Raw genomic sequence first — 12,500 nt, 5'->3', positions numbered from 1 at the left:
ACATCAGTCTGCAGAAGGCTATATGTGACACGTTTCTAATGCTTAGGTCGTCATGTCGGGATCTGGTGTAATGATCTGACCTTTCTTTCGAAAAATGCGAATACATTTCCGCGTTGTTGAAAATCAATGACACATCGCTAGTCAACTAACACAGCTTGTTTTGTGAACCTGCTAACAATGTAAAGTAGCGTTATAGTTAACTAGGTAGCAGTGGGGATTACTCACCGAATCCATTGCCTTGCAGTATTTTGGCTTGACTAGCAAGTTTGTGTTGTGATTCTCAACAACGTTGAAACGTAGTTCTGTGTTTCAAAAGAAAAGTGAGAACATTTTGATGTGCTGATGTGCTGACATGCGGACCAAATGATCAGACTGTGTCACATATAAGATTTGAACTCCATTACTCCACTGTGAGGCAAATCATTTACAAATGGAGAGCATTACAGGAACTCGGCCTAGAAGTGGACACCCTGCCAAAATATTCCCAAGAGCCACAAGAAAAATAACAAATCAGGTAAAAACCTACCCAAACATAATATTTAGAGATTTGCAGACCTCCCTTGCTGCATCTCAGGTTACTGTGCATGCTTCAACAATAAGAAGAACACTGAATCAAAATGGCCTCTGCTGTCAAAAAATAGCCTAACTGCCCTTCTTATCGGTCCTATTTTTCAGGTTTTCTGCTCGAAATGACATGCCTCCACAATCTCCACAATCACAAGGGCCTTCATAATGATCTTGGTATCAAATGAAAGTTAACACCTGTGGTGCTGGGTGACTGTAGAAGTGTCAGAATCACAATATATGTTACTGTGTCAGAGTAAATAGAGCTCGAACATTGTGAAAAATCTCAAATTCACTCTCCGTCTTGGAAACTTGACCGAAATAAGCCCAAATCATCTAGGAATCAGTACTCCAGGGTCTGATTAGTACTTGTGCCAATTAGATGCCAGTAATGTGAGCCAATGCAACTTTGTACCTGTTTTAGTACAGGTATGTTTAGGCAGACAACCAAATTGTGCCATTTGGAGACATTTTGGCACCATCAGTGTAAAACTTTCTCATGTATCAAGACTGTAAAATGTATTATATTTCATTGACATATCACTATAGGTATGAATTGCATCCAAATCCAACTGTTTAGACTCTGTTTGCATCCAGCAGGGGTCTCCTGCCCAGTTTTCCGTGCGTTCCTATAGTGCACTCGCCTCGTTTTCACACCAGCTCTGGTTACGCAGTGAATTTTCTCCCGAACCCATTGGTCAAAATGTCATGATTGACCACTCATTTGAAGCGTCAGAGCCAATAGAATCGAGCAGAGGCAGAAGAAAATTACTTCCGAGGACCAATGATATGGACGTTTAGAATGGAATCTAATGAATCGTTTGCGACATCAATGAACCTTATTGATAAAGGTAAGCTCTTTATATCTGTTATATTAAACATAGATCTGACTTTTCCCCCAAATATGGGGGAGTGTATAAGAAGTGGTTTTAACTTAAGCCATCTGGACATGCCTGAAGGTTTCTGGAAGTCCATTCTCTGGACAAAATTTACCTTTTTGGTCACAATCAAATACACTACGTTTGGCGAAAACCCAACACTGCCTACCACCAAAAGAACCTTATCCCAACAGTCAAGCATGGTGGTGGGAATGTCATGATCTGGGGCTGCTTTTCCTCCTCTGGACCTAACCAACTCCACATTTAGGGAACCATGAATTTTGAGGTATACCAGGAGATTTTTTAACAGAACTTCAAGCCATCAGTCAAGGAGCTGAAGTTGGGCTGAAAATTGATCTTTCAACAAGACAACGACTCAAAGCATTCAAAAATCTACCAAAGAATGGGTCAGGATAAAGAAGATTTGTGTTTTGGATTGGCCAAGTCAAATTCTGACCTAAATCCAATTGAGATGCTGTGGCAGGTCCTGAAGCGGACAGTTCATGCCAGACACCCCTCAAACCTCACTCAATTAGCTCACTTCTGTAAGGAGGAGTGGGCAAAAATATGTCAAAACCGATGTCAGAGACATGTTAGTGGCTATACGAGACGTTTACTCCAAGTTATCGCTGCTAATGGAGGTGCCACAAGCTATTGACTGAAGAGGTTCACTTATTTTTGCACCTGCACTAATTTCTTTATAATATTTTTTTCCTACTACACGCATGATTCCCTCTAAACCAGGGGTCGGCAACCCTAAATGTTGAAAGAGCCATATTGGACCAAAGAAACAAAAAACGAATCTGTCTGGAGCCGCAAAAAAAGAAAAGCCTTATATAAGCCTTATAATGAAGGCAACACATGCTGTAAGTGTCTATATAAGCTATATTAGCCTACTATCAAAATTACTAAGTAGGCTACAAATACATAAGCCTTAGCACATGCATACAACCGAATGCAAACGTATTGTGCTTTACAAAAGTTAAACACTAGGATAGCGTAAAGGGGGTCTGGGGGGTTCCCCCCCAAAACATTTTTAACAGAGTAGATGCAATTTCGTGTATTCTGGTGCCTTTTAACAGGTGGGTTGATACTTTTATCTGGCTATACTAGCATGAGAAAAAATATGGATACGTTTGTAATTTCATCCGGAGGAAGTGAGCAAACCAAGAGATCAGCCAAAAAATAGACAAATCTACAGACTGTAGACTACAGTACCAAATGAAAACTAGCCTCCCTCGTCCTCTTTTCACTATTTACTATCTAAACCAGTGGTTCTCAACCTTTTTTGGGCCAGCGCCCCCCTGTCCATTATCCAGGTCTCTTACCGCCCCCCATCAAAAAAAAGTAGGCTTATTTTCTTCCCTGAATATTAACGTTGACTAATATTCTGTCTTATATCATTTAAAAAGCATGTCAATGAATGCCAAATAATAGATTTGATTTAACTGGGCAGTTGGAATATCATTATCATTAGTTTACCAGAGAGCAGAAAAGTGAATGTGAATAAAAATGCTGTTTCTGAGTGTTGAACAAACTTAGACAAGATCAGAGAATACAAACAGACTGCTACAGAACAGCAGCAATTTCACACATGTCCGATGCAGAACAAACAGTAGGCTGCAGAACTGTACATTACAACTAACATTGTTAGTTTTTTTAAGTGTGCTCACTGTGCTGGTGTTGCATTTCGCCAAATTGCTGTTTTATGATGCTAATATTTATTCATTTTTTATTGGACTTTGGGGCGGTGGTGTCACAATATGGCGGCAAACGCTAGGGGGCTATTATTTTAATATTTATTAGTATTCTAAGGTATTATTTTCATAAACTGACCACTTAGTTCGAATTTCTCATATCAAAACATATCAAAACGTAACAAAGTTCCAAAGTTCAGAGCTCTGCGCTCTGGGACCGCTCAGAGATGGGTGCTCTGACTGAAAACACGGTTTTGTCCGAGCGAACGGACCGTTCGTGCATTTACGAACGTACCCGTAATAACACTGCTGACAGCTGATCAATCGCAAGCAGACAGAGTAGTGGTTTCCTATAGCAACAAAAGACGCTGACAGCTGTTCAGAGTGCTTATGTGTTCGTTTCCAGGACATCAGAGGAGCAACATATCACTAAAAAGCGATCGTATATTTTAGTTTGTAAACGTTAAGACGAACACATCGCAATGCTAACCTCAGAATGGCACTAGGGATAACATCCACAACAACACTTAACAGTAATACATTTATGTAATATACTGTGATGAACCTGCGAGGGGAAGGGACATTCGTAGCTGATTTCTCTAGGTTCGATTATTGGTAAGCGAGAGAGCCCTTTCCGGACTACGATTGCTTTTTTGAGATAGGTTGTTCCTGCTGTGATGTTCTGGTATGGTGGTATGGTATTAGCACTAATTGTAACTAAATTAAATAAGCTGTATTGAAAGGAAGCGAATAAAGTGAATGCGTAAGCGCAGAGGGTAGTGTGTATACGCGGGGAGTGAGTATTTGGCACGACAGGCTTACGTCACCGGCGTTAAGGGAGGTCGACACAGAGTGTATTAACCACGTATTTATTAAGTTTCACAGGCTAGTCAATGTCACAGGCGTGCTGGAGAGAGAGATGATCCAAAATAATAATAATAATGTCCGCTCGAACTCCGCTGGCGCGTGGCCGCTCCTGCGCGTCCCGCCCAGCTGTTCCCCTTCCGGGATAGTTCTCCGCGGTGTCTCCGCTACACACCCCCTTTCAGGATCTGCTGCTGCTGCTGTGGCTCTCTCTCTCTCTCTCTCTCTCTCTCTCTCTCTCTCTCTCTCTCTCTCTCTCTCTCTCTCTCTCTCTCTCTCTCTCTCTCTCTCTCTCTCTCTCTCTCTCTCTCTCTTTCTCACCACTTAATGCGCGAACGCCCCCCAAGAACACCTAAACGCCCCCCTTTTAAAAAGATCTGTTCCAGCGCCCCCCGATGTTGTCTGAACGCCCCCGTTGAGAAACGATGATCCCTCTCAGACCCACAGGAGCGCCGGCGCTCCCAAATATCATACCTTCTTTAGAAGTTCATAATTCGGAAACGGTTTGAGCTAAAGACAAGCCGATTTTTGCATTTAAAAGTAGGCAAATAGCGCTCCCTGGGAAGCTCCCGTTCATCGATGTGCGTCGCCGATGTCCGTCTATAAATCTAGCCACAAAGTTGTAGACAATGTGGATAGTTTCTTTCTTTGCCTGCCGCAGTACTTCGTCAATCCCTGTGGATATAGGTCTACTCTTGAAAAAAAGCCGTCACATCCAGTCTCGTGTTGGGTCCAGTTCAAATGTATAATACTAGTCATGTGCCAACATATCCGAATCCTATTGGCCCACGTACAACATTACAGCGTAAGCAGGGAGTTGTAGTTCAAGGAGAGAGACCGCGGCAACGTAAAAAATAAATAATCGTTGTTAATTTCCATATAATTTGTGGTCAAAGCCACAGGGAGCCACTGAAGATGGGCAAAAGAGCCGCATGCGGCTCCGGAGCCGCGGGTTGCCGACCCCTGCTCTAAACCAACATATGGAATTGGTAAATATAAACCTGTTATGTCAGATAAAAAAGACTGGTTCACATACTTTAAAGCAGCACTGTATGCACCTTTTACCCACCTCAATGTACTGTACTGTCATTAATGAAGTCTGTCTTGGTCAGGTTGAGTTAAAACACTTGTCCCTGCCTCTCTCCCCTCTCCCAGTGCACCTGATAGACGTGTATAATGTGATCGAGGCGGTGAGGGACGGTGGTCTGAACTCTGTGGAGCTGACCGCTGACCTGTCTGTCGTACGCCTCGAGAACCTCCTCTCCTCCCTGTTCAACCAGCTCAGCAAACGCCTGCCTACCACACACACCATCAACCCCCAGGAGAGCACGACACTGCTGCTGGACTTCATCCTGGCTGCTGTGGAGAGGTACACACACACACACACACACACACACACACCGAGACACACGCCGAGACACACACACACTCACACACACACACACACACACACACACACACACACACTTAATAGTCTGCCGTGTGGTGTGTGTTTTTCAGTGAAACCCACAGTAAGCTGACAGTGCTCTCTGTCAAGGCGATGTTGGCCACCTTGTGTGGAGGGAAGCTTGTCGACAAACTCCGCTGTAAGTACAAACACGCTATGAACACACTATGAACACGCTATGTTTGAACGTTCTACAACAGATTGATGGGGATGTTGGATTCGTGTCCAGAGCACTTTCAGGGTTGATTCACACCTGTAATTTGGTCCGATTCAGACTGGTCGGATTCATAATATGTTACAATGTTGCACTTGGACCTGGTTCGATGCGTGGTCACACTGCAATCTTGACATAGCAAACAATCTTCAGGTCTGCTGTGGTTCTGAATACACCCTCAACAGCACGCTTGCTAACAGTTTTGTGATTGGTCAGAATTTGCAATGTGTCAATACATTTTTGTTGTTTCTCTATTCTATATAATGTCCATGACTGTTAGAAATAATCATTGGGAATAAATGTATGTCTTATGTTTGACCCGTCATCTGTTTTCAGTGTTTTATCTTCATATTATATAGTGTGTTTGACAATCAAATGTTGATTGTGTGTTGAAGTTTCGACAGTGCAGGGTACAGCAATTGAGTTGTGTTTGGTTTGTGGGTGACGTGCGTTCTCACTGCAAACGAATCGCACCGTGGAGCGATTGCAAGCGGACCGAGACCACCCTCTCTAGGACCGAGACCACCCTCTCTAGGCGGACCCGGTTGATTTGCTCTAGAACAGAGTGTGATTGCTGCGTTCACATATGCCCAAACGAACCGAATTAGGGGGGAAACAAGCTAGGTGTGAATCCACCCTCAGTCTCAGGTGCCTCGACACGTTGTGTGTTGGAACACTAGAACAGACTTCCACAGCAGAGTCTCCCCCTACTGGACGCGAGATGGAACCACAACCAAACTATTTTCTGGCTGCTTACTTGTTGTTATATCTTGTTGTTATATTGCTCCCTCTTCTTTCCTGTGTGTGTGTGTGTGTGTGTGTGTGTGTCTGTGTGTCTGTCTGTGTGTGTCTATCTCTGCATGCGTGTCTGTGTGTGTGTGTGTGTGTGTGTCTGTCTGTGTGTCTGTCTGTGTGTGTGTCTATGTCTGTCTGTGTGTCTGTCTGTGTGTGTCTATGTCTGTGTGTGTGTGTGTGTGTAGACATATTCTCTCAGGTGTCAGACTCCAGTGGGGTGATGGTTCTGTCTAAGTGGGACTGGTTCCTCAGGGAGACTCTGAAGCTGCCCACCGCCGTCCACGAGGGCCCGTCCTTCGGCTACACCCCCAGCTCTGCACGCTCCTGCTTCCCCCAACAGGTACACACACACACACACACACAGACATAGACACACACAGACACACACACAGACACACACACACACACACACACACACACACACACACACATAGACACACAGACACACACACAGAGACACACACAGAGACACACAGGCAGACAGACAGACAGACAGACAGACATAGACACACACAGACATAGACACACACACACACACACACACACACACACACACAGACAGACACACAGACACAGACACAGACACAGACACACACACACACACACACACACACACACACACACACACACAGACATAGACACACACACACACACACACACACACACACACACAGACAGACAGACAGACAGACAGACAGACAGACACACACACACACACACACACAGTATTGTAGCTCTTATTTAACAGTGTTAACAGTGTGTTTGTGTCCTCTTAGCTACAGTGCGTTTCTGTGTTGTGTGTGTACAGAAGAGGGTGATCTTGAACATGTTCCTGGACTCTCTGGTGGCCGACCCCCCCCCTCAGTGTCTACTGTGGCTGCCACTGATGCACCGACTGGCTGACGTTGAGAACGGTGAGAGACACACACACGCGCACACGCACGCACACACACACACACACACACACACACACACACACACACACACACACACACACACAGAGTTATCACTGGCCTGTGGGATGGTTTCAAGTCAATGTTCAATGTTTTAATACCCATAAAGGCTGATTGAAATCAACCCCTCTCTCTCTCAAAAGATTGTATTGAATAATGTGGTTTGCTGTATATTAAGTAATGTATGTATGCTATGATTTGACTCCATTAGAAATGTAACCCTTCTTGTTAATTGTTTCTGCATGCCTTGCTGTCAACAATTAGGGGCCGGTATGTAGGAGCCAAATGCATATTATTGAATGCTATTGAGTAATGATCATGATGATTGAATGAATGATTGCCTGAACTATTTGAATATGTTGTATGGTGGTTCCCCCCTAGTGCCCATTGGTCTGAACTGTGTCAGGGAAATTGTTTAAATAGCAGGAAGTGAGGCTAGCAGGGAGGAAGTCTTGGAAGGCCTGGGTAAGGGAATAGTTTTTTGACCACACAAGGAGAGAGTCTGACAAACTCAAGGAGAACTTAAGGAAACTGAAAGAAAGACACTATAGAAAGTGAGACTATATTGGAATGATATTTTGTTATTTTTATATTTTTATATTTTCTAAAGATGCCACTGGAACTGTGAATTTTATGTTTATATTTAAAGAGATTTTTCTTTTATTTAGAGAATAAATCCATATTTTTGTTGCAATTCTACCTGGACTGGATTACGATTTTGTTGGTTTAAATATTTGGATGTGCGTCAAAACCCCTGCCTTGCCTGGACGGTGGTTATTGTTTGAAGCCACTATACTCTCTCTCTCTCTCTCTCTCTCTCTCTCTCTCTCTCTCTCTCTCTCTCTCTCTCTCAGTCTACCACCCTGTGACGTGTTCATACTGCCGCAGTAACGGCATGACAGGGTTCCGCTATCGGTGCCGGCGTTGCCATGGCTACCAGCTCTGCCAAGACTGCTTCTGGCGCTGCAATGCCAGTGGTTCCCATAGCAACGAGCATCAGATGAAAGAGCACTCGTCCTGGGTGAGTTACATCAGCGTCCACTAGTGGGCGTGTGTGTCTGTGTGACTGTGTGACTGTGTGTGTGTGTGTGTGTGTGTGTGTGAGAGAGAGAGAGACTGTGTGATTGTGTGTGTGTGTGTGTGTGTGTGTGTGTGTGTGTGTGTGAGAGAGAGAGACTGTGTGACTGTGTGTGTAGGTGGAGATAGTTAATGATATCATGCAAAAAAAGAGAAAAAGATTCTGACTATGCATGTGTAATAATAGCGCTATTTCCATTGACTGTGTTGGACCGTCCTGACCCCCCGTAGAAGTCTCCAGTAGTGAAGCTGGGCCGAGCCCTCAGTAGGACCCTGGGGTGTGTGCCCTCCAGGGAGCCTCCCCACCCCCTCTACCCAGAACAACCTGAAAGACCCCTAGACCTCGCTCACATTGTGTAAGAACACACACACGCACGTACATGACCCGACACATGCAAGCGCACACACATACATACACAGAAAACACACACTCACTCACTCACTCACTCACTCACTCACTCACTCACTCACTCACTCACTCACTCACACACTCACTCACACACTCACTCACTCACTCACACACTCACTCACACACTCACTCACTCACTCACTCACTCATTTACTCACACACACTCACACTCACACACACACACTCACACACACACACACACACACACACACACACACACACACACACACACACACACACACACAGCGTGAGAAATCTGTTGGGGCAGATTAGGCTAGCCCTTCTCATGACTCCTCCCCCATGAGAGGCGGGCTTATAAGGATTGGTTCAGTAACAGCAGACAAGGTTTATACTCTCCAAGCCTCAGACAAACACACACACACACACACACACACACATACATACACACACATACACACACAGAGATATACACATACACACACACATACGCAGACACTGGGAGCTTTTACTGTGTGTTCCTTCAAAGGAAGGTAAGTCATTATTTCTCCTGTGATATCTTTCCCCCTCTTTCTCTTTCTCTTCCTCTTAGTTTCTTTCTCTTGGTTTCTTTCTCTTGGTTTCTTTCTCTTACTCTCTCTCTCTACCTCTCTTTCTACCTCTTTCTACCTTTCTCTCTCTCTCTCTTTCTCTCTCTCTTTCTCTCTCTCTCCCAGTCCTTCTCTCTCTACCTCTCTCTCCGTCCCCCCCGTCCCCCCATCTCTCTCTGGTGATCTTTGTCCTGTCTGTGTTTGCTCAGCCTGGTATGGCTCAGTGTTGCATGAACGCACTCAGAAGAACCATGTGAGTGTGTGAGAGAGTGTGTGTGTGTGTGTGTGTGTGTGTGTGTGTGTGTGTGTGTGTGTGTGTGTGCATTCGATGTGTAGATGTGTGTGTGTGTTTGTTTTTAAGCTCAGATTGGTGTTGTATATTGTGTTTATAGTGATTGTTTACTAGTGCATACAAAGTCCACTATGAACTTGTTGCATCCTTATCAGTTATGTTGTTGACCTTGGGAATACCAGATGGCTTCAAACACTGACTGTGGATGTGAAGGAACTATGTTACAGTGTATGATACTCTTTGCAGTGTGTGTGTGTGTGTGTGTGTGTGTGTTTCTATTTCTATGTGTGATACTGCAGGTTGTTTAAGTTGGGATCTGTCTAATCCTTTGTTTGTGTGTGTGTGTGTGTGTGTGTGTGTGTGTGTGGTTGTAGTCCTGCGCGGCCCGTCCAAAACATGAGTGACGCCATGCTGCTGTCCTCGGGAGCCCCAAGCCCTACCAAGAGGTACATGCACACACACACACACACACACACACACACACACACACACACACACACACACACACACACACACACAGTATACAGACATTGGGGATAGGCCTGAGTACTAGAGCAGTGTTTCTCAACCCGGGTACCGTGGGACTGGGTCAGGGGTGCCGTCCCCAAAAAATATTCTGACGTTGCTGACATAATAAAATGGATTAAAATTCCCCAAAATGTATCATGAAAATGCAGATCACAATACGAGAGTGTTAACATGGAACGTCGTCAACCAATCAAAATGTTCAGACTTTTATTCTGAACATTTTAAATAAATGTCAACGTTGAAAATCAATGACACTCGCTAGTCAAGCCAAAACATTGCAATGTAATGGATTCGGTGAGTAATCCCCACTACTCTACACACTAACTAGGTAGTAGTGGGGATTACTCACCGAATCCATTGCATTGCAATGTTTTGGCTTGACTAGCGAGTGTGTCATTGATTTTCAACAACGCTGAAGTTTATTTACATTTTTCAAAATAAAGGTATGAACGGTCTGTCGGTTGGAGACTTGTTTACGGTTTCACCAGCTGCTGTCACATATACTGTACATGGGGAAGAATGATTTGTTTACAAATGAGTAACAGGTGAAATCAATCAGGGCGGGGTAGACCATCACTCAGGCGGGAAACACACAAGGGCACGTAGATAAAAATACAGAGAGTTGAAGAAAGGATGAGGGACGAACACCCGTTAATAATGTTGTCACCAAATGCAATAGGTTGCCAGTTTGTATCCATCGATTCCAATACATAATAACTGCCACCATATGGAGTGATCTGATGGTAGGAATGAGAGAATAGGCCTAAACCTCAAAGGGAGATGAGCTATAAGCCTATAGCCTAGCGATAATGAGACTGTATGCAATATCCTGTGTGTGTGTGTGTGTGTGTTGCAGGTTGGCTGCTGCTCAGCGTATGAACGAGGAACATGCTCTGATAGCTGCCTACGTCAATCGCCTACAGACCAGCCCACTGTGAGAGAGGGAGGGAGGGAGGAGGAGGGAGGGAGGAGGAAGGAGGGAGGAGGAAGGGAGGGAGGAGAGAGAGCATGGCATATATGGAGGTGAAAGAGTCGGGTAGAAGGGATACAGGGTGTGTGTGTGTGTGTGTGTGTGTGTGTGTGTGTGTGTGTTGTGTGTGTGTGTATTAAACCTCTCCTCTTGTGTGCCAGAGCCGTGGACAGCCCCAGTCGACAGGACGAGGAACACAAGCTGATTGCTCGCTACGCCGCGCGTCTGGCAGTCCCTGACAACAGAGCTGTGAGTAGGACCCGCCCTGGGCAGTGGCACGCCATCTTATGTCTGGCTGTACCACCGTAGCATCAGAGAGGGACAGACATGGTCTCGTCTATACAGATCAACTGTGTGTGTGTGTGTGTGTGTGTGTGTAGTTTTGTTTTGTTTATTAGGGTCCCCATTAGCTAATGCCATGACATCAGTTAGTCTTCCTGGGGTCCGCCAATCACATTTGAACAATTGTGTGTGTGTGTGTGTGTGTGTGTGTGTGTGTGTGTGTGTGTGTGTGTGTGTGAATGTATGCACACATCCGAGACCCTAACCCAATACTGACACAGAAATCCATGCCTGTTGTTTGTTTTGGTAATTGTGTGTGTGTGTGTGTGTGTGTGTGTGTGTGTGTGTGTGTGTGTGTGTGTGTGTGTTTAATGCAGGAGAGGCTTTCAGCTGATCGGGGGGTGAACTTTGATGGAAATAAACAGCAGAGACAGCTCATCACTCAGCTGGAGAACAAGAACAGGTGCAGTAGATATGACTGACTGATCACGTACCGATTGACGAGGAGTGTGAGTGTGAGTGTGAGTGTGTGAGTGTGAGTGTGAGTGTGAGTGTGAGTGTGAGTGTGTGAGTGTGTGAGTGTGTGAGTGTGTGAGTGAGTGAGTGAGTGAGTGAGTGTGTGTGTGTGTGTGTGTGTGTGTGTGTGTGTGAGGGAGTGAGTGAGTGAGTGTGTGTGAGTGTAGGTGTGAGTGAGTGTAGGTGTGAGTGAGTGTGTTTGAGTGTAGGTGTGAGTGAGTGGGTGTAGGTGTGAGTCTGTCTGTCTGTCTGTCTGTCCGTCCGTCCGTCCATGCTGACGTGTGTCTGCTCTGTTTCAGAGAGATCCTGGCAGAGATCCAACGTCTGCGAGTAGAGCATGAGGCGGCGTGCCGGCCCAGCCCAGACAAGAGCCACACCAACCCCACCCTGCTGGCCGAGCTGCGCCTGCTCAGGTACCCTCCTGTCCGGGCACAGCCTCTACTCCAGGCCCAGGCTTCACTGCAGC

At 45.3% G+C, this 12,500-nt stretch overlaps 1 protein-coding gene across 4 annotated transcripts in view; it reads left to right on the top strand.

Moving 5' to 3' along the window:
• Positions 1–12,500, top strand: part of dtnba (dystrobrevin, beta a) — a 30,061-nt gene that overhangs the window by 10,286 nt on the left and 7,275 nt on the right. For 3 of the 4 annotated variants that reach the window (XM_080527806.1, XM_080527805.1, XM_080527808.1), the window contains 11 exons: positions 5,159–5,372; positions 5,504–5,589; positions 6,645–6,799; positions 7,268–7,373; positions 8,267–8,433; positions 8,721–8,845; positions 10,113–10,184; positions 11,123–11,200; positions 11,398–11,485; positions 11,896–11,981; positions 12,334–12,447. In XM_080527806.1, coding sequence (XP_080383932.1) covers positions 5,159–5,372; positions 5,504–5,589; positions 6,645–6,799; positions 7,268–7,373; positions 8,267–8,433; positions 8,721–8,845; positions 10,113–10,184; positions 11,123–11,200; positions 11,398–11,485; positions 11,896–11,981; positions 12,334–12,447 — 1,291 coding nt within the window. The remainder of the gene's footprint in view (positions 1–5,158; positions 5,373–5,503; positions 5,590–6,644; positions 6,800–7,267; positions 7,374–8,266; positions 8,434–8,720; positions 8,846–10,112; positions 10,185–11,122; positions 11,201–11,397; positions 11,486–11,895; positions 11,982–12,333; positions 12,448–12,500) is intronic. The other variant, XM_080527807.1, reaches the window with a different exon arrangement.

This window comes from Nansenia antarctica (assembly GCF_963989245.1).
Source record: "Nansenia antarctica genome assembly, chromosome: 3".
Classification (NCBI taxonomy): Eukaryota; Metazoa; Chordata; class Actinopteri; order Argentiniformes; family Microstomatidae; genus Nansenia; species Nansenia antarctica.
This window is presented reverse-complemented; position numbering and strand designations above follow the sequence as displayed.